Source organism: Leptosomus discolor, chromosome 3 (genome assembly GCF_034619465.1).
Source record: "Leptosomus discolor isolate bLepDis1 chromosome 3, bLepDis1.hap2, whole genome shotgun sequence".
Taxonomy (NCBI): domain Eukaryota; kingdom Metazoa; phylum Chordata; class Aves; order Leptosomiformes; family Leptosomidae; genus Leptosomus; species Leptosomus discolor.
This window is the reverse complement of record NC_141393.1, coordinates 60,219,419-60,241,194: the sequence shown is the minus strand read 5'-3', so window position 1 is coordinate 60,241,194 and position 21,776 is coordinate 60,219,419. Positions and strand designations below refer to the sequence as shown.

The window sequence follows — 21,776 nt, the reverse complement described above, 5'->3', positions numbered from 1 at the left end:
TTTCAGAGCCACCGTGGTTTGCCTGTGTGAACCCTAAGGGTCCGGGGGGATCCATCTCCACTGATCTGATACAGTGTTTCTGCCAAGAATGGGAAGTCTGTGATTTTTCTGCAGTCTCTGGTCAAAGTGCTTGGCTTTTTCATTTCATTAACAATGGAGCTTTGATATTTTCTTTGTCTCAGTCTTTGGGCTCTCAGTTTTGGTGCAGTTTATCAGAGGGTAGCTCTTTCAGATCAGTCTCAGCACTTGTGTTTTCTGTATTGAAGTCTTTGTTCTTGAAATCCTCTGTTGGTGAAATTACGTGATTCTTAGTCATCAAAGGAGATACTGTCTGTCTTCTTACCCATCCTTGGAGGCATAACTTCTGTCTTTCTGGATTTGGTAAGAAATTGCTTTAGTATTCCCAGATAACTAATTAATCTCTGGTTAATATTAATGTTTCTGTACCCAAATGGCTTCTTACATTAACAACCAGTTATAATAGCAAATAACCTAGGCAATATTTGTATATAAAACATCTCACTGGTTTTGTGGCTGGCTGTTACTTGTTATATGTAGGATCCTTCTTTAAGCAGGTATATTCACGAATATTGCCTTTCATTAGAGGCTTTTTCCATTTCAAGCAGTGTGATATATATGAATTTGACACACATTACAGATCATTGGGTTTGTCTGTAAAAAGAATCCAGAACTTAATATTAAATATCTTAAAAATGGAGGCTTCAGACTATTTCTAAAGCAATTTTTGTCTTAATAGAATGCTTGCAGAAATTTTTGAGGCACGTTTACAATTTGAAATGAAGGACTTTTATCAGCTATTCTCTCTAGTAATTATGTCTTTCAAAACACCATGCAAAAGAGGTAATGAGAGCTAGAGCAAAGCAGAAGATACTGAACTACATTCCAGAGGCAGTACGCATGTATGTAGAGGTAATGACTGCACTTTATGTCTCGGGAGGTGACATCCTTGTTGAGGGTTGGTAGCTGTCTGTGGTTGATGAAAAGCAGAGATTGCCTAGGAATCTCCTTGGTTCATTTGAATATTTCATGTATTATAAATGAAGCAAAAAAATTAAATGCAGTTCTCAGTGCTCACCAGTCATCAGGCTTATGACATCAGGGGTATGTGTTTTCTGAAATGCAGCAATGGCAGTAGACAAATATGTGATTCTTAGAATTTGGATCCAGTGATGACTATTTTTAGAGTAAGTATTTAGATGAAAGAAAACGTAATTTATGCAAGTAAAACTTTTTTTCATTACCTGAGCATTGTCAGTGGTTAATATTGCACTGCTCTTGTTTCAAAACCTCTTGAGTGGCTATGGCCTGTAGTTTACACTTAAAAATAAATCTGATGCCTCTGTTTAGCAAATATATTTCTTTAAACTGTTACCTTCTCTTAACTTGCCTGCAAATTTTATTCTTTTTTTAGTGTTTCATTTCCTGTATTCTCAGATTTACACCAAATCCTTGCCACGGTGCATCAGGTTTGACTCTTGTTGCAGTTCCCTGAGATACCAGTATCTCTTTAAGGGTGACGGGATTTTGCCACAGCAAGAACAGGCCATTTGCATTCCTGAATGCTCAACAAGGGAAGTGACTGTTTGCCCTGGAGACCTAGCAATAGCTAAAAGGAGGCTGGGACTCAGCTTTGAAATGTTAATCTGCTGCTTCTGTCCTTCTAAGATTTTTGCCCAGGGAGGCAGTGGGTGGGAAGTTGGTATTAATTTAGAATTTGAAGCTTTGGCTCAATCTGTTACAGTTTTAGCACATTATAAATTGTTTAATATTTAAGGAGGTATTGAAGTTAAGATGGAACTTTGTCCTGCTTTCAAAATTGGCAAGAAATATCACCCTGATTTTGAAGAAGTGCCTAGCCGCCAAGTAAAAATAGTAGTCAGGATCCTCCCTGTGATGAGCGGCTCTGCTAGTTTAATTTTTCAAGGTCCTTTATCATATCCTCACAGGGAATTTTTACTCCCACGCAGGAGGTACAACCTTCCAGTCTTTGCTGTTGTCATTTTTACAGAGCCCCAGATTGTACTGTAATCCTTGTGGGGTCTGGGTCTCTGTCCTTGGGAATTATGCATCTTGTTTTATATAAAAGGAAAATTGGTCTTGGGTTGGGCCACAAGCAACTTGGGTTCAAATCCTTGTTCTGCCAGATGCATCCTGCCAAGCCACCATGTCATAACCATTTAAAATGCTGTTGTGGCTCCACATGAGAATAAGTGTCTTGGGAGGACAGAGGTGAGAGAAGGAGGAGGAAATGTGAGGGACTTGGCTCTTTTCATGGCTGTGCTGACATGTGCTAGCTGGAAGAGTCTGCAAAATCATAGCTGGGATCCGAGCGTGTTGCTAGAGCATGCCCCACAAGACTACGCAAGACGCTTAGTGCAACACGTGGAGTTAGGCAACAAGCTTCTGGAACAGGATCTAGAAATATCCCCTCTGCCCGGCTGTTTGTGTAGGGAAAGGGTAGATTAAAGTCCTTCAGGCAAAAATTTGATGCCTGTGGACATCAGGGCACACGGCAATGATCTACACAGGACTTCTGTGCTTCAGTCAGTGTCTGTGGGATGGAGATAATTGTCCCTTTTTCTGCCCTAAGTGCTACTGTGATCCCTTATTGAGCTTCTGTACAGTGCCCAGGAGAGCAGACCTTTAGTCTTTAGGCACTACTGTAGGTGTGATTGGTTCAGTAAGGCAGCAAACTGGAGGGGGAGGCTGTTCCAGCAAGGGTATGTAATGATGGCTAATTAAATGGCGTGCTAATTAAATACTTATCCTTTGGTCATTTCTTGAGCATGATGGAAAAGTGCATCTGTGGCAAGTATCCCTATGGCCTTTGTTAGGCATCCCTGCTGCCTTTTGAACCACCTTGCCCTGCATGCTTCTCCCTGCTGAGCGCCCTCTGAGCATGGCAGCTGCTGCCTTCCCTGCCAGTTGTACATGGCCAATGCTGCCGCTCGGCAAAGCCCCACTCGCTGGGACATATGGGAGGTCCTGCTTGTCACAGGGGTCTGCTTTGGGCATGAGGGAGCCGGTTGTGGGCACCAGGAATGCCACAAGAGAGCAAGTCTAATACAAATCTGCCCTTTGCATTTTATGTTTTTGCTTCCTTGGTGGGGTGGAAGAAGCCATGAGCTTTGCAGTATGGTGCAGCTTTCCCTCTGTGTTAGTCCTTTGCTCCTGTAGTCCTTGGGTGAGATGCTTGACTAAAGTAAATGGGGATTTGTGTTACCCTCCATGGAGTTGTGCCACATACCCTAGCAGAGAGGCTGCTGCCCCTATCGCCACGTTTGTGCAGATGCTTCTTTTGTGTGATGATGATGATACAGGTAGGTGCTCAAAAGAAGGAAATAAATAGGAGAGACACACGCTTTGGCTAGCAGTGCACTAAAACTACAGCAAAATACAATGTTTGCTGTCTAGAGAAGGACAAAGTCGATAGGAAACGAAATTTTATTTTCAAGCTTTTAAGGGGATATAACAGTGAAGAATAACACAACCTTAAAGAAGAAAGCTTGACTGTCGCTGTTGTAGGAGAGTTGTAAACCTTTGAAATAGGGTTTTGAAATGCAACTTCCGAGAGCCATAACCGCAACAATGCAGATGGACCTATGGAACAGGTGCGTTAAATGGTTTATATGAACGAAATCAATCAGGCTGGTGTCTTAGTTAAGCTGACAGAGCACGTCAGGTTAAGGACATACACAGAATCGTTATTTGCAAGCGATGTGCTTAATTCAGGGTAACGGGGTCTGAAAAAGAGAAGAGTCCTGTTTGATTTCATCCATCCTTTCAGTTTATCAGTACGTTGTATTTGGTGTTTACATTGGCAGGGAGGAGGTTATGCCCCTCTGACTCATACCCAGTGGCTCCTTTTTCCCTGTGTAGTCTTATTCATTTTAATAGCACCAGAACTGCGCTTGTTCTGAGTGAGGTGGCAGTGTGTGATCCTGGGATAACGACTGAGTGAAGACTCTGTTAAGGAAGTGTCTGAAAGGTTGTCCAAAATTTGATTTGTAATTACAGGCTGTACAAAATCAAGGAGTGTGCTTTTAAAAAGCAGGAATCGTGGTTCTGGGAGCAAGTATTCCTTTGCGTATTTTTAGCATGTATTTGCCATTAATTTAGACTATTCTGCAGTCCTGCCTGGGAGGATGTTCAGAGCTCCTGTACAGCTGTTTCCAGAGGGTCTTAAACTCTTATTGGAAGAAACGGACAGCTTTTCAATGATTTCTTACAGTAACTCTACAGTATGCCCCTGTTAGGTTTATTAGCCAGTTGGTAGGAGCTGTCAGGAGGAATTGGAAAAGACTTTGCTGGAAGCTGGATGAAGATTTCATTGAAGATTGCTGTCTGTAGCCTGACAGCAAGCAGGGCTGGGGGAGAGGACAGCTTTATAGCTCCTCAGCTGTTCCCCCATTTCTGCTGCAGCAGATCTCAAACCCTTTTAATATGCAGCTGAAAGTGTGACTTGCTATTTTTGTGATAATCTGGAGATTAGCTGTATGTCAGAGTGGTGCACACGGATAAGGGCAAAACCGTTGTAAATTAAGAAAGTATCACAATTCTAATAGGCCAGGGAGTGGGCAGTTGGGTGGCTCGTTGTTTTTCCTGGTGCCACGAGGACATGAGCTGGGCCTGGAGACTTGGAGGTGAGATGATAGAATGGGTTCTGCTCCTCAGTCGGTGGTGTGGCTGGGTTGATGAGGCTGGATAACCTGGTCTTTATCTGAACTCGTGGACTCTTTCAGTGTGTGCGTTTGATCTGATGGGTTCGCATGACAATTCCAAGTGACTTTGGCCAGGTTGCAGTTAACATGGCAATAGCCCCTTGTCTGTTCTTGGTCTCATCCACAACTTCAGAAGGATGCAGGATGAAGGAAAGGTTAAGCCATCAGCAGTGAGAGCCATGAAAGAGCTCTCATGCTTCAGTTCAGACACTGGGACATGATTTGGGTTCATTTTCCTTTTGGTGTGTTTGTTCATCCTTATTTCCTCCTCCTCTTTCATCACTTCTTCCCCCACAAATATCTAAAGCTTAAAATAATGTGCTTGCCTTTTATCTGCCAATAGTCTGACATGAGGTAGTTCCTCTTCATAACCATGAATTTATGTTTGGTCTGTTTACTCAGGTGCTAGACAGTATTTCTGGCTGCACAGATGGTGAGTCTAATACAGGCTTCTAGGTTTGACTTTTATGTTTGTTTACATCTTCATGGTACAATAGTTATCTGAAGAGACAAACTGGAAAATTGTGAAGTGCAGCCTTGGGCCTAATCCTGAGATGTACGAAGGGCTTGGAAACCCCTGGAGCAGAGAGCCAGGACTGGTGTTGGGTAGCCCCCTAAGCACAACCAGCCTTTCAGGATTAGGGTTTTACTAGCGTAGCCAGTTCATTCATCTTTTGTCCAATACTTTACCATGCTCTTATTGGACAAATGAAATTGGAGATGTAAAATGCCAGGAATGGGGAGACATGGTGCGTTTGGGGTAGTGACGGTCCCTGCCCTGTGTCTGCTTGGTCCTGGTCCCCCTCAACTCTGCGTTAATACAGAGTTTTTCCTTCATCTATTTGTGATTTTTTTTTTCTATTTATCAGGATAAGTGGATTAGAAAGGTCAGAGGGAATGAGGAAAAGGTTCCTCTTTGTCAGCCTGGGGCGATGCACAGTTAAATGAATTTGTGCAGACTGAAACACAACACTTGCATGGTCACCTCAGTTTTGCTGAGCAAGTGCATGGGAAGGTGCTTTAGCTTTGGAGCTGCCAGTGTGGGAGGGAGGTCAGCTGGAGGAGTAAAAGTAAGTTGTAAAACGTTAGGGCTTAAAAACAGGGTCAGTTAAGCATCTTTAAGTCACCCTCTAAGGCTACCTTAACCCTCTGGCCTTCTTCCAGTGAGGGTGCTTTCAGCGTCCAGCACAGAGCTGCGTCGCTGTGTGGGTGGGGCTCTGGACTGGCCATGAGAGGGCCTGGGGGAGGGACCTTTCCTAGCACCTCTGCTACCCAGTGCCTCTGTGGCTTTTACCCAGTGATTTTGTTATTTTTATCTTCATTTGCAAGAAGTCTCTGTTTCTGGGTTCTTGCTCTTCTTTGATTTTGAGGTTTATCAGTGGAAAGGATTATATGCAGACAAAGTAGCAGTAGTATTATGCAGCAGCTCTTCTGAAAAAACATGCACTTGTAGCAATTCCTCAGTAATAAACTGTCACACTTCACTGCTGTACGTTTTGTCTGTTATCGAGTGCCAAATGGAGCTGGTCTATCTGTATGTAAGAAACAGATAGTATGAGGTGATGACATGTTAACCGTAATGTGAGGAAGAGCAATGACAAGTTCTGCTCATTGTGAGTTTTGCGGTTAGGAATACAGTTAAAAGTATCTGGTTTGTATTTTCAAAATTTCTCCAAATCACATGCTTTTAAGCTCATTTCCAGAGTTCAGGATTAGAAGGGGAAAAAAGGTTGTGGGGTCAGAGATACATAGATGATCATGATGGTGCATGTCTACACAGAAATTAATTTGTGTCTTTTACCTAAATTGCAGAACTTAATACTGAGTTTTTAGACATAATTTTTTTTTGTGGACCAGATTCTTATCTGGTATAAGGTCATCAGGTCCAACTCACCTGACTTTACTGGAGTCATGCCATTTTTCCACTGAAGGGTTTGCCTTCTGTATTTTAAGAAAATTGCAGTATTCATTGATGTTGGCTGTGGTAGGAGAGATTCTTTCAATACCCTCTTTTAGCCAAGTCTTTTTCCTTGAATAAAAAGTTGATTCATTTCACAACTTTTTGGCAATAGAGGTTAGACTGGAATTTGGGATTAGTATAGCAATTGTTTTGAGAAGCACATTTAAAACTTAAGTACTAAGTGTTCTTTTTAAAGCTGTCTCCAACAGACGACAAGCTACAGGATAGTTCCCTGTCCCACAGAAATCATCTGGATGACAAGAAAGAGGAAGTAGTAGAGAAAAATTGCTGAATTTTGATGTGTTTTTTGTGACAGGTATTAAACCACTCAGCCTCACTGGGATGTGCCAAGGAATTCTAGGAAATCTGTCAGTTGCTGTAGAGACAGGTTCCTCAAAACTTGTTTTTAGTGTTTCATTTTCTTAATGTCTATGTTTAGTACAGCCTCATTGCATAATGATCTCATATCAGAATATATGTATGTATTTATATAATATACATGTGTAAAATACACAGTTATGCAATGTGAGTATGTACCCAGTTTATGCAATTTTTTTTTCATGTATCAAAAAAACCCTCACTTTTTTCGGTATGGTGAGATCAGTACTGGCAGTGAAATCTACTGTTCTCCTACATGTGTGTTTGTTCAGTCATTCCTTGTGCTTCGGTGCAAGCTTTGTGCCTGGTACAGATGCTTTTTAAGCACCCATTTTATTTAGAGCAGTGTTGCTTCTTGGCATGGGCAGAGTCATTGTGGCACTAGAGGTCCTGATATCAGGGAGAAGAAGTGGTTAAACTCGTACCTGTGGTAGACGAAAATTGTGTTTTGTGTTCCCCAGAGAAGTGGTTTAATTCAAAATAATGTTAGTCTTTAGGGTTCTGTGGCTTCCTGAGTTCCTGGTAAATCAACCACTGCTCTGGATTCCTGCCTGGGGGCCATGCCTGAGGGTGAAAGGGTTCTTGCATCTTGGATCAGGGCGAAGGTTCTCTTTGTGATCAGAGCATGGGAAAAACAAATCCAAAGTCATAAACGTGGGAAATAATGTGCAAAATTTTCTCTTGATGCAAACTGATTAATTTCTTCAAAATAGATGAAAATCCTTTTTTTTAATTTGTATTGTATTTTTATTAGATGATGGTGTGCGTCACAGAAATATCCAGAGAAATATCAGATAAAAAATAAGACATGAAAAATAGTTCTGTGTTGTGTATTAGCAAGGGTTAACACCACTAGGGTTAATTATTGTCTGATGTTAGATCAAGTTTCCTCAACAAGGCAGAAGAGTTGATTTAAAAACCGAAGTAGAATGTGTCCGTGTGATTTTTCTTTTTTCTTTCACCTTGTTTTAAGACCCTTCCATAATTTGTCTTTTCCCAGGTACCACTTACAGAAGCAGTGGACCCAGTTGAGTTGGAGGACTACCTTATTACACACCCGATCACAGTGGAGTCCGGACCCCTGAGAGACTTGCTTGAGTTTCCTCCCGATGACATCGAGGTTGTGTACACTCCCCGAGAATGTCGAACGCTTGTATCAGCTGTGCCTGAAGAGAGGTAGGATGTAACAGGGTGACACCTCGCTCAAGGGAATGAATTGTTCTGCATTTGAGGTATCTGCAAGGCTGAAGCCTGGAATTTTTGACTGTAAATGCCTGGAAGAGTAAATACAAACCTAAGTTGGAGTGTGTATGTTTGAGAAGCCATTATCATGTCTGTGATTTTGAAGGTGTTTGGTTTTATTCTTTAACAGCGAGATGGACCCTCATGTAAGGGACTGTGTAAGAAGTTACACGGAAGACTGGGCGATTGTGAACAGAAAGTGAGTTCCGCTGTGATATTTGTCAGCTTGATTTCGTATTTCTATTTTTACAGGTTGGCTAGCTGGGATGAGAAGGCTCAAAAATTATTGTCATGGCTACTGATTCCATGTGCCCTGGCTTTTAGTTGCCCAGCTCAGCTGAACTGATGCTTTGTGTTTAGCTGAAATGATGCTTTGTGTTTTGAAAATTAGATCTTGGATGTCAAAATCCCTTGGGGCATTTTTGAAAATCTAGGCCATTTTAGAAAATCTAGGCCATTTAGGTCAACAGTTGCTCCTTTAGAATGGTAGAGAAATTAGGGAATGTGAACAAGTAAAATTACTTTCAGCATTTGTTTGTTTCTTTGTTCCGTGTGTTTTTAGCTCTTCTTAGAGAGAAGTTCCATTAATTTTGTAACAATGTAAGATTTATATGCAGGCACAACTACCTAATAGATAAGATGCCCTCTGCAGCTTTCGTTTGTTCCCACAGAGACTTTGAGAAAGTATGTAATTTAAACAAAGAACTGTTAATATTTGAACTGTCACAACATTTATGTAGTGAGTTAACAGCTTAGAGAATGTGCATGCATTGATTAATTTATGCAAATTAGCAGGAAGGTTTCTGAGTATCTTTACTTGGAACATACACTCTCTTGGATGATTGAAAGTCTGATGACTTCAAGAGCTACTGTCAAGGAGTAAGTGATCCATGTGATGTGCATCACCTACAAATGACTTGACTACAGCTACAGCTCTGCCCTTGTGGCAGTTGCTACAATTCACTGGTTTAATGTTGTCCTGAGAATCACTTCAGGGGATGCTGAAGATATGCTTTGCAGTGCTAAGATGACCTAATAAAAATGTGTTTTGTAATCACATACCAAAAAAGAAACCACCCAGAAAGGAACCCAAGAGAGAGAGATGCTTTATTAACTCCCAGCCTTTGTGGGCCGAGTCTGGAATGTACAGTAGACTTGGGCAATGTAACCCATCCAGATAGCACGCCTCTTGCTTTCTCGGCAACACTCACAGGTATCTGGAGTACCCAACTTTGATTCCTGCGTTGAGGCGGATTAGTTAGAGGCAGTAGAGCTTTCTGTTGTGTGCAGATCAGCTGCAGGTTGCGTTCTGTGTCAGGGAAGGCATGAAGCTAAAGACATCCAAGTTGCCTGAATGGGTTGAAGGTGTGCGGAGTGATTGTTGAACTACCGCCAAAGGTTGTCTTGCCCCTTCAGAGGAGGAGAGACACTTCCACAAACATTCATAGCAGTTTTTACTTGAATAAAATCGTGGTGGTGGACTGGGTAGAAACAGAAGGGTTACTGCTGGAGTAGGGGAAGAACCTGAAAGCCTGACTAGGAAGGATTGAATTATTTTTCAGGTACAGATGCTAACAGATGTCTCTTAATCCATCCTATTGGATGGTTAAAAGTGCTTTGGCTAGCTCTGGGGGCTCAAAATCCAGCTCTTCTAGCTTTAGAAGAACATGACTTCTGATGTGCTATCCTTCTCTTTCCCCCACCCCATATATGGAAATAATGTTTATGTCAGTCTGTCTACAGTTCTTTGTAACCAAAATGTTTTGGGGGCAGGCAAATCCACCCATTCAGTGATTACTTTAATGGTCTTGGAAAAGGTAAAGAAGTTTTCTTCACTGGCCTGAAAAAAACCCCAGCATATTCTTATTTCAACCTTATAGCATAGTTTCTGTATGCTAGACTGGTGGCAGCAATGATCACAAGCATCTCTGAAGTCAGGTCTGATTCAGAATGAGTTTACACTTGGTGGAGCTGCGATTGAAATGCAGACATCCAGGTGAGGATTATACAGATCACATTGTTCAGCTCTTAGGAATTACAACCTAGCAGGGAAAATGCTTTCCTCCTTTTTCTCCTCCCTTTCGTTACTCACTGCTAGCACGTCCGTGGTTTTCACATGTCTGTGCATCCTTCTGCGGTAACTTTAGTAACAGGGCAGGATAAGAACAATTAACTCTAGACGTGACCCCAGCACTACTCCAGGAACCGACTTAGAGTGTGTGTTATAAGGAGACTGGGGCTCTGGCCATATGTGTGTGTAAATATAGACATAGTGCCATTTGGTATCCAAAAATTTCTTAGTCAAAGAGGTCTGATCTTGTCAGCGACAGTAGACAAACTGTTTACTAGGAAGCGCTCTTACACCCTGGAAAGCTCTGAAGGACCCGATCCTGCCTGGGAAGATGCTCATTTTAGTTGGGGTTGGAAAGTCATGTGTTTTCCAGAGGTGCTCAGGACTTCTGCACTTCATGCAGCCTTATCTGAAGTTAGTGTTTTGGTTTTCAAGTTGCTAATATTGTCGGCTCCAAATCAGCTCTGGCTCCAGCAGAACCACTGGCCTTCAGTCCTCATGTTCTTGGCCTGTTTTAAGCTTGGCGTCACAGTTGCACATTTTACAATGACCCTAATTGGCCACTGATAATACTTCTTTTGACATCACCCAGGGTTGCTTTACAGTTGAACAGAGTCACATTGTAGTACTGGAATACTGGTCGTTGGATTAGTACCCAGCGACAGTGGAGGGTGACTGGAAATACTGTTTGCAGAGGGCAGTTTGTGCTTTGAGAGGACCCACACTGATAGTACTGGGCTTGTTCTGTGATTCTACTTCTGGGTTTGGGGTCAAAAAGGATGCTAAGAATGCATTTGAAATACTTTGTTTTCAGATATCACAAGCTGGGAACTGGATTTAATCCCAACACTTTAGACAAACAGAAGGAGAGGCAAAAGGGGCTCCCCAAACAGATCTTTGAGTCTGATGAGTCTCCGGATGGGAACAGTTACCAGGATGAACAAGTAATGTACCTTTAAGACCTTGCTGCATAAAACCTAATTTATAGCCGCATTTTAAAAGTGCAGTCCCTTTCCCATTATAAGTTGCTTTTAATTTGTTGAATCTCAGGATGACCTTAAACGACGTTCAATGTCGATTGATGACACTCCCCGGGGCAGCTGGGCATGCAGTATTTTTGATCTGAAGAACTCCCTTCCAGATGCCCTTCTCCCAAACTTACTGGATCGAACCCCAAATGAAGAGATTGACCACCACAATGAAGATCAGAGGAAGTCCAGTAGGCATAAGGAGCTTTTTGCACTACATCCAGCACCAGATGAGGTATTTTTATATACATGTGGGTGAGACTGAAAAAGTGAAGGGAATGTGAAAATTGTCAGTCTGCCACAGATTTAAAGGAGTTAATATCCATGAGAACCTTAGCTAGCTGTTTCGTGGGTCGCATGTTTTTTAGGATATTGACTTGCCAGAGATTCTACTTTCTGAGGACTGGTTTTCCTTTGTGGTTATGCCATCCCCTATAATGTAGAAACATTAAAGGGATTTAATTTAGCATATTTATAGCTGCTGCTGAATGCAACGTGCCGGTAAGCCTTGGACTAAATTGGTGCTAGTGTCTTAGAAGAAAAAAGTGATACATATATTTGCTTTATAATGCTGTTAGTGGTTTGTACAAGTGTTGGCCTCTTAATTTCAGGAGGAACCTATAGAACGGCTTAGTGTCCCTGAAGTACCCAAAGAACACTTCGGCCAAAGACTCCTGGTGAAGTGTTTGTCCCTTAAGTAAGTATCACTCCGACACACAGCTGAATTACAGAAACTGAGAATTTAAATCTGCTGTTGTACCCCTGTGCATCTGGGATAACCACTGCCTTGTTTATTACACTTGAAGGGATGTAACATTGCTTGGTTTGGCTTACAGGTTAGTTCTATAAAGGATAAGTTACACAATACTGTGCATCAGACAGTCTTATCTTCAAGGCTTTCTTCATATTGGCATGACATAGAAAATACTCACCTTCCTTGGCTTTTCTCTGTGTGGCTTCCAGCCAGTCTGTAGCTATACCTGTTCCATGTTACTAGCACATGTGCTTCACTCCACTCATTCAAGGCTCTGAATCTGGCCGGACATCGATGTTCACCTCTGTAATAAGGATGTTTAAAAGGGGAGAAAAAAAAAAATGAGAATGCTTAAGCCTTAAAATGTAAGAGAACCAAATATTTGCCAAAGTTTAGTCTCAACAACCTTGACTGTGTCCCTTTAAGAGTGAAGACTTTATATACTTAGCAAGCATTAACTGGAGGAATAGAAACCTGTTAAACAAGTTTAATGAAGTGGAGCTCCTGAATATAGGGTTACCTGCAGCTGGTTCATTGCCTATAACTCTTCTCTAATAACACAAGGTAAAATTTTACTGTTATTCCCTTGGAGAAATAAAGTACAAAACTGATTTTCCACACTGCTGTATTCATCTTCTGTGTCCTCAGTTAGGTCAACCCTTCTTATTAGAGAGCTCCAGTTAGGCTACATTGCGGCTCATAACTGAGATATATGTGTGGGACATAGCTCCTGCTCACAGAGTACTCCAGGACCTAATATAGCCGTAGAGATGAACTGATTTTGCAGCCTTTTATGAACTGGAACAACATAATATACAGTAGCAGTGGAGCTTCCTCTCCAAAGGATGGTGTCTTTAGCATAAATAAGTTAGATGCTGGAAATTAATGATTTTACTATTTAAGCATCTCTAGCTGACTGTAAATTTGTAGCAAATCTGCCCAAGTACATGCTTGTTTGTGTACTGCAGTAATCGCTGAAACTGTACTTACAGTTGTAATTGTGAGCATCCAAGATCGTGCTATCTTAGTGGCACAGAAAGAAGTACGTAGACTCTTCCCCAGGGAGAAGGCTAAGATAACCTAAGCAGGGTCATTTTCAGGTTAATCTCACCTTTGTTACAAAGCTAGAGAAAATATGATGCAGTTTGATGATGCAGTCCTGTATGTTCTCCCTGTTGGTCAAAAGAATTCTAGGCTGAAAAGCTGAGAGCTCAGTGCAAGGACCGGGTGCATGGGGGTATCCCACTGTGGGCTGGGCATTATTTGCATGGCGAGGCTGTGCAGACAGGAGAATAACATTTCAGCCCCTGCTCGCTTTGGTGTAGGGACAGGTTTTGAATGTTTTTTAATTTCTTTAGCTTCCCAGGTAATATAACAATAAGTTTAGCTCTATTTAGTAGTGTTTGGAAGTGTTTCAGTTAGCGTAAATGCATGGTAACAGTTACTCTGAAAAACTGGCGTCTTTCTGAGAGAGCTTTTGAGATATTGGTGTTTTCTGACACAAGTTAAATGTTGAAAAGTGCCAAAAGAGCTGTCAGCAATCCAGAGGAAGGAGCTTTCTGGTCAGTAACGCAGAGAGGAGCAGTTGGCCATTTAGCTATATCAACAGGCCAGCATAGTAAATTAGCACATAGGGCAGCTTCTGAAGGTAATCAGAGGAGCTAAGTGGTCTCCAGCTGTCCCAATTAATAATTCCTCTTCCTTTAAGGAAGCTATTATGTTCCTTTGTTTAGCTTTCAAACCACACTTGAAGGTAAAAAGCATTTATAGAAGTACGCTTTATGTCCTGTGATCCTAATCTCAAACTTTCTGTTGGGTCAATGAGTTGAAATGGCTTTCAGAAGGTCCAGGGAGCACCAGTGGGCGTCTTGGTGGAAGTGAGCAGAGGCGATGCAGAGGAAGCAGGACAGGAGAGGAGTGGGGGGAAAACTGGGGAGCAAGATCCCTTTTCAGCAGGAGCAGGCCCTTAGGTTGGCTCAGCTGGTCCTTACATCTCGGCGTAATGGTGGTCAGCCATCACTGAGGAAGGATTTGGGGAGAGGGTAGGCTGTTCTTTCTTATGAAATGCAAGTCAACTGATTTTATGTGTTTGTTTCTTTCAAGATTTGAAATAGAAATTGAGCCCATTTTTGCAAGTTTGGCTTTGTATGATGTTAAAGAAAAGAAAAAGGTAGGTTTTTCATTACTTGAGTGATGACATTTCCACCAAAGCATTACAAACCTGTATTAAAAAAAAAGGGGCGGGGGGGGGGGATTAAATCTGCAAACAAACCTTTATGAGGACAGTAACATACTGGTGGGTGGAAGAATGATGGAGGCATTTCAGGAACCATCCTGTGTGTTCTTCTTCTGCTTAGTAAAACAGTTGAAGTATAACCACTTTTCTAAAAATATTATCTAATATGTGAGTGCCTGAAATCAGAATATATATATTGTCCAATCTTGGCTTTCAAAAGTCTCTTCCCCAGAGAGAATTTAAGTAACTGAAACCTTTTATTTAGATTAAGTTTTTATGACTTACTTAATCTCTTTTCTGTGATTCAGCATGGTATGTCTCCAAGTAACATTTTAATAATGCACAAGAAAGTCATACATGCTAAAACTGCTAAAATCAAAACAAAACTGAGGAGTCCTTTCAGGATCTAAATTAGAGGAAATGCAAAATACATTTATTCCCCTATTTATGTTCTGTATTTAATATTTGAAGAGTCTTTTAGTTTTCCTAATTCAAGATATTAGCAGTAGTAGAGAGAAAAATGTTAAAAATATGCATTTTGACATTTATCTCTTTAAGACTTGAATTTAATGCATTGAGTTTTAAGTTATGTAGATGAGAGTATGTGGAATATTATGTGAACTTTGTTTAATATTTAAATCACATTTCATAAGCCAATTTTATCATCTCATTACTCCATTTTTTTTCTCTAACGTAGTAAGTTCTTTAGTGACCTCTGGTGTTGATAACCAGCTCGCATTCGCATTCACTTTGGCTTTTAAGCCTCCATATGGTCAAGGATTTGGTGTTTCAGCGTAGAAAGCTCACTGTGTCTTTCAAGATGTGTTGTTCTTTTTTTTTCTGTGAATGATCTTACAGATAATTTTCTGTTTCGATATTTTGATATTTTCAATTCAGAGAGCAATTGTAATTCCTAGTCCTGTGTTGGAACTATGTACCTTGCAGGAGCTGGAGGAAATTTTATAGGTAGTGTGCATTGTTTGCTCCATTTCCTTCCTCCTTTCCCATGGTCCTGCCTTGACTTCTTAATTAGAAGGCTTTTTTTTTTTTTTTTTCTTTTCTTTTTATACACAGTTTGAAAGGAGGCACTGTTGGTAGTTTTTCACTTGTGTTTTGCAACTGTCGTGTTTATGAAGAGTTTACAAAAAATAAAAAGTATAAGTAATGTCTGAAGCTGCCCACCTTCTTCTTTAGATTTCAGAAAATTTCTACTTTGATTTAAACTCTGAACAAATGAAGGGTATGCTTCGTCCACATGTTCCCCCTGCTGCTATATCCACACTGGCCAGGTCTGCCATCTTTTCTATCACTTATCCCTCTCAAGATGTCTTTCTGGTAATAAAGGTAAGAAATGCCAGAGAAATTTAAATTATTATTGACTCTTGTTTTCTATTTGAAATAAAATATAAACAAGTCTGGCTGACTAGTTGACTCCTTATTTACACTTGAAGAGCAGAACTCTATTCTCAAAAGCATGAACACTGGCACCACAGAATTCTGTGCATTGAATTCCTTTGTAACAGAAACAGTTCAGTGGAGAGATGCATCATTGTAGTATTGAAAAACTGAAAAGAACGCAAAGGTTTGCTTCATATAGAGCAGCTTTCTGGGGCTTGACCTTGGTTTTCATATGAAACAGTGTGCTGACTGCTTAAGATGATGGATAAGTGACTGATTTAAAAATATATGTTGATTTGAATCTCATTTCAAAAATGATGTATGCCCTTAAGCCAGATTTTCAAATGTCTTTAAGAATTGAAATTGCTAAGGGAGCAAGATCTATAACTGAATTAAAATGCCACATTGGTCACTCCTGGAATAGAGTATACAAAGATAAAAGTTATTTTCTCCTATTTCATTTAATTCAATGAGCGCACAAATGTTTAGGTTCCAGCTTGGCATTTGAATCTGTTTTTTGGCTGGTCTCTGCATAAAAAATCATGCTGTTGTAAAAAGAGAAGGTCAGTGCATGCTTTCAGTTCACAGGCAGTGGTGACACTGCCTGCTAGCTAAGTGCTGTGTTTCGAGAACCCTGTTGACTGAGGTTTGTGCAAGTGAGGAATAAGCTTTTGAAAATGAATTAAGGCTGTGTGGCACGCCAAAGCAGTCCCAGGTGACAATGAGGCTTTCAGTAGTGTTTGATCATATTCTGTTCTCCAATTTTTGGTATGAATCTCTGAATTCCTTCTAAAAATCAAGTTCTGCCTGTGCACACATATTCACTCTTCTGACTTTTACAAGATGTGAGGAAGAGGGAACGCTGTATTTATGAGATGGTGATCTGACCGAAAGAGCTTGTGACTGCACGTTAGTGCTTCTAAAACCGGTGATCCAAGAGGAGCTGGTGGCTTAGGTGATTTTTTGATTTGATGATGAAAAGGATATGCTCAGGGATAAATAAGATGGATGCACAGCGTGCCTTGTTGGGAGAATTTTCCCATAGGTCTTGTTCAGTGGGAAACTGCTTTTCAGATTTCTAGCAGAAACTCACCAGGGAGTGCAGGATTTGATGGAAAGTAGTTTTGTTCTTTATATTGTGGTAACCTTGTGGAGTTCAACTACTAGACAAGTATGAATGGCACTTTATAAGTATGGGAGGAGATTAAAGATACTCTAATGTGTACAGTAGCAGGTGTGGGAGGCAGGGCCAGCATGCTTCTGAAAGAAAGAATCTTCACACGTGTGATAGGGAAGAGATTTCTATCAGAAACTGGGTGTTAAGCAGTTTTATGTTACTCTGAGACTTCAGAAGCAAACATCTGCTCTTTGGCTATCTGTTTGTTTGATTATTTCATTATTTGATTTGAAAACACAGTGGTTTAAGGTAGTGCTAGTTTTAGCTGAGTGTGTCCGAGTTAGCTTTTTGTGCTGCTGCAGTAGGTCCTTAATATGGAGAACAGAAATAAGAACAGAATTCTGAAAATGATGATGCTGAAGACAGTGTAAGCTGTCTTTAAGACCTTAAAAATGAGCTGAAAGTGGCTCTAGAACAGATCAAACCAAAGTGAAGTGGTATATGTTCCCTTTGAACCTATATTTTACACTTGTGATTCTGTTATAGCTGGAGATCTGGGAACGTAATGGTTCTAACAATGTGAGTGCAGTGCTTGTTCCCTGACTCACAGAGGGAAACCAAGCTTTAACTCTTTTGAAAGAATGTTTTTGCTTCCTAGTGTTTGTTTAATTTAACAATTCTTGCTGGATACATGTCCTTATAGTGGTTCATTTTCCTTTCTCAGCTGGAAAAAGTATTACAGCAGGGAGATATTGGGGAGTGTGCAGAGCCTTACATGATTTTTAAAGAATCTGATGCAGCAAAGGTAAGAATTTTTTTGATGTTTTGATTAAATTTGGCTACAAGCACTTTAAACAAATTAAACTTTAATTTGGTATAAACAAATTAAACATACCTTATTTTCTTTACCTTGGATTTAACAGCTATTGATACTGTTCCTGTTGTTAAAAGGATCCATTCTTCATTAAGAATCTAGTCAGATTCTAAAGGCCAAAAAAGAGTCAAAGACCCTTGAATCTTCATGCCTTATTGGGGTAGAGTAGTTAAAGGTCATCAGTTTTTATAGCTGACAGGGGAGATGTGCAGTTACCATCTAGCTCTGTCACCTGTGATTCCCTGTCCCAAAGGATAGCTGTGTGCTTATAGGTGGGTCAAGTGAAGGCAGCCTTTAATGTGAATTTGCAGTAAAATTTCGACTTTTCCGTTGCCTCTGCAGCTTAACCCCATCACAGTACCTCTGCCTTCCTCTAGAAGGTTGTAAAGTGGATGAAGTATGTCAATAAGAGATTCTGCAGCAGGCCTGGTTTTGTGTTGCAGTGCATTTCTCATTCTTTTTTTCTGCTATTTTCTGCTGATTTTTGCTTTTCCTAATATTGTAAAGAAGGGCCACACTCAACAGCAGGATGAAGCTGTCCTTTTTACATGTAGTAAGGGTAATTTTAAATTTTTATACTTTAGTGTTTGTTTTTTTCATTAACAGTGTTAATTCCTGCCTTCAACAGTTCGGACATTGTCCTGTGCAGGAAAGTCCTGGGCGTTTTAAAGTGCAGTGGATGACATGGACATGCCCCAATTTGCCTGATTCTTTTTCTTTCCTTCACATGTTTAAATGCAGCCTGTCTCCTTGCAGGACTAAAACCAGAGCCTTCCCCACAGGGAAGAATGCCATCTTACTCCCTGTTGTTGGCAGCTGGTTGGTCATTGTAGTGTATTCAGGAGCAAACAGGAATGCTGGTAGCACCTGCAGAATTTAGTGGCACCTGGACTATGGCCTTTCTTTAATCTTTTCACCCACAAGCTACTATTTGTTTTTCTGAAGTGCTTTCTCCTATACAACAGTGGTTATAGCATAGCAAATCTCTGATTTTACTAGCAGTCAGAAGGAGAAATCTGTAACTTAAGCTCAGTATGTTATTTTACAGCTCCAGTTCGTAAGTGAGCTTGAAAGGGAAACCTTGGCTACATAGAATGTGAAGCAGTGTTTATGAATCTCAGAAACGGTTCCTGATTTCTTGTACAATTGAGTTGAGCCAAGTGAAGATTAAAGCATAATAGTGAGGACTGGATGAAGGGCAAAACAGAGATGCCAGCCCTCCTTGTGATCAGAGGCTTTCCCTTATGCTTTTTTTTAAAGGAACTGGGGTGTTAATTTGTCAGTTTCAACCAAACTCTAACAAAGTTTTGCTTTCCCAATACTGTTTTAGCTGAAGAAGTTCACATTTTTTTGTATGTCTTTGTCTTTATGTCGCTGCACCACAATATGAAAAATGGATATTTTCACCTCAGGTATATAGATAAGATTCACCTAAGGATATAGATAAGATACAGATTTCCTGTGATCAATAAGTTGACATGTGCCTACGTGAAATTTTGGAATTGGATTTGCAGGATGCTTGGGAATGTAGGTGAAACAGTGGTTTTTCAAGATCTGCTTTCCAGCAAGGTGCATAAGCATGTCCTGAACTAGAAGAATGTGAGCAACAGAGCGTGCTCTGTTGTTATCCAGCCCCCTGTCTGGGGACTTCTTAAAGGCCTGTATGTATCAACCTTCCTAAAGCAAAAAATTGCTCTTTAATGTGCAGAATTATGGAAAAGTCTTACTTACTTTTTCCCCTCAACGAGTATGATACTGCTTATTTGAGGAATGTTTTCAGTTTCCTATGCAACTCCAGACGATCTGAGCACCTGCTTCATAAAATCACATTAAGAAAGGCCATTTCAGACTTCATAGAGTAAAATTCAGCTTTTCTTGATGGGGCGGTGGGCAGATGAGCTCACTGGGATTTGACAGACTATTCAGGAGGCTTAAGAGCATGAAGTGAGCGGCTCTGTCAGGCTGTCGTACTGCTGGCCTGATGGCAGTTTTGTGAAGCAGAAGTCCATTTGAATAGCACTTAGTGATCCTCCTCTAGAAGGTGCTATTGAAGCACAAAATCGTTGCAAGTTAGAAAAGATACCATTGTTACTCATTGATTTTGCTAAATAAACCTTTGTTCCTATTCCTCTGTCCTTTTAATCTCTTGGATTGAATATTTTCTCCACAGAATAAGGAAAAGTTGGAAAAACTGAAATGCCAGGCAGAACAGTTTTGCCAAAGACTAGGCAAGTATCGAATGCCTTTTGCCTGGACAGCCATTCATTTAATGAACATTGTGAGCAGCGCTGGAAGTTTGGAAAGAGATTCCACAGAAGTAGAAGTTGGCACAGGAGGTACAGTATCTGGCATCTGCGTGAGGGAATGTGGATGAATCCAGAGTTTACCGAAGTCTTGATTCATACCCTGTAGCTGCCATTGCTCCTTTTATTGCTTTCCTCCCCCTGCCCTAGGCCTTCTGATAGTCTTGGGTCATGGTTGAAATAAAACAGAAAAGTCCATGATAACAAATGGATTTATCTTTCAAGGATTTTACAAGCAAACCATCTGTTATATTATTTAAAACCAGGCTTCTAAGACTGAGAGCGCGTTACAGGTTGATGAACATTTTCCAAAGGAGTGGATTAATCTTTGTGAACCACATAGCTCATCTGAAACTACTCTTCAGCATCCCCAAAACTGCCAACTTCATCATCTTTCAGAGCAAGAGAAATACATAAATCTCTACATGATAAAGACTTTTATAATAGCAGTAAGGCACTGGGGTGAGGTTGCTGTGAGAGGAGCAGTAGTCAGCTGTGCTTCATAGCCTCCTGATGCCTCAGGAGTGTGATTGTCTTAGCATAACCACCTCTTCTATCACACTTATTGCATAATTTCCAAATGCAGCACCTATCTTCTTTTGTAGAAAATCCTGGTTGGAATAGAAGCAGGCTCTTGGACTATGGTGTTTTGTTTTGTTTTGTTTTTTTAAATTCCTCCCCCTTTTTATTTTTATTTTTTTGAAGAACGTAAAGGATCGTGGTCAGAGAGGCGGAATTCCAGTATTGTCGGAAGGCGTTCATTAGAGAGAACCACAAGTGGGGATGAAGCTTGCAATTTGACCAGTTTTAGACCAGCTACTCTGACAGTGACAAACTTCTTTAAACAGGTATTGTATGGAGCTATCTAATTAAGGGGTTAAGGGGTTGCTCCTTGGACAGAGTCATTTGATCATGTAAAGTCAGTTTAGTCCTGAATGATTAATTTGTGATGCTTTCAATGCGTATAATGTCTGTTCCCTAATCACAGGATATCTTTGAACAGCATCCAGTGGGTTTATTATATCATGTGCTTAATTCTGCCAGCAGTGGGTCCACAGTCAATGGGTGGATTCTTTCAATAAGTTTACTGTGAGTAATTACGTTATGGAATTTGAAATTATTAGCTAGTTTTGCCTTGAATGATAAAGCATCGTTATGGCATAGTGATTTTAACCGCTCAACTAATAGAACTGGGTCTTCCCAGAAGAACACCAGTTTATTTTACTCCAGATTTTTCTCACATGCAGTGGAAAAACTCACTGCTTAGTCTTTTGGTAAATGTATTTGCAAAAATGCTCATAGAAGCAAGTTTACAAAAACTGGGGATAACTTCTTTGGGTTAGCATGTCCCAAAAAGTATTCCAGATGTTTTTCCCAGTCTAGGAGTTGCATAGCCATCATCATGATGGTGAGTTGACTCCGTTGGTTTCATTGGGTGATAGAAAATCCCGTTGAAACATCAGCAGGCTCAGAAACAGCTTCGTCAATGTGATTTGAGGTTGGCATCAGTTCCTTGCACACATCCAGGGATGCCTGAGAAAACAAAGCATTTCACTGCTGATGCTGCTTTGCTGAGTGGCAGCTCCTCTTAGTGAGAGCTTGGGATTTTCCTGAGAAGCAGTAGAAAACATGATTAAATGGAATAGAATTTTCAGTTAAGCTTAGAAAACGGT

The 21,776-nt window shown here is 40.7% G+C and overlaps 1 protein-coding gene across 7 annotated transcripts in view; it reads left to right on the top strand.

Moving 5' to 3' along the window:
- The window catches only part of DOCK7 (dedicator of cytokinesis 7), a 107,758-nt gene that overhangs the window by 16,364 nt on the left and 69,618 nt on the right, over positions 1-21,776 (top strand). For all 7 annotated transcript variants that reach the window (XM_086462148.1, XM_086462150.1, XM_086462149.1 and 4 more), the window contains exons 3-12: positions 8,081-8,256; positions 8,453-8,521; positions 11,208-11,337; positions 11,444-11,656; positions 12,033-12,118; positions 14,279-14,345; positions 15,606-15,755; positions 17,651-17,731; positions 19,971-20,136; positions 20,809-20,951. In XM_086462148.1, coding sequence (XP_086318274.1) covers positions 8,081-8,256; positions 8,453-8,521; positions 11,208-11,337; positions 11,444-11,656; positions 12,033-12,118; positions 14,279-14,345; positions 15,606-15,755; positions 17,651-17,731; positions 19,971-20,136; positions 20,809-20,951 — 1,281 coding nt within the window. The remainder of the gene's footprint in view (positions 1-8,080; positions 8,257-8,452; positions 8,522-11,207; positions 11,338-11,443; positions 11,657-12,032; positions 12,119-14,278; positions 14,346-15,605; positions 15,756-17,650; positions 17,732-19,970; positions 20,137-20,808; positions 20,952-21,776) is intronic.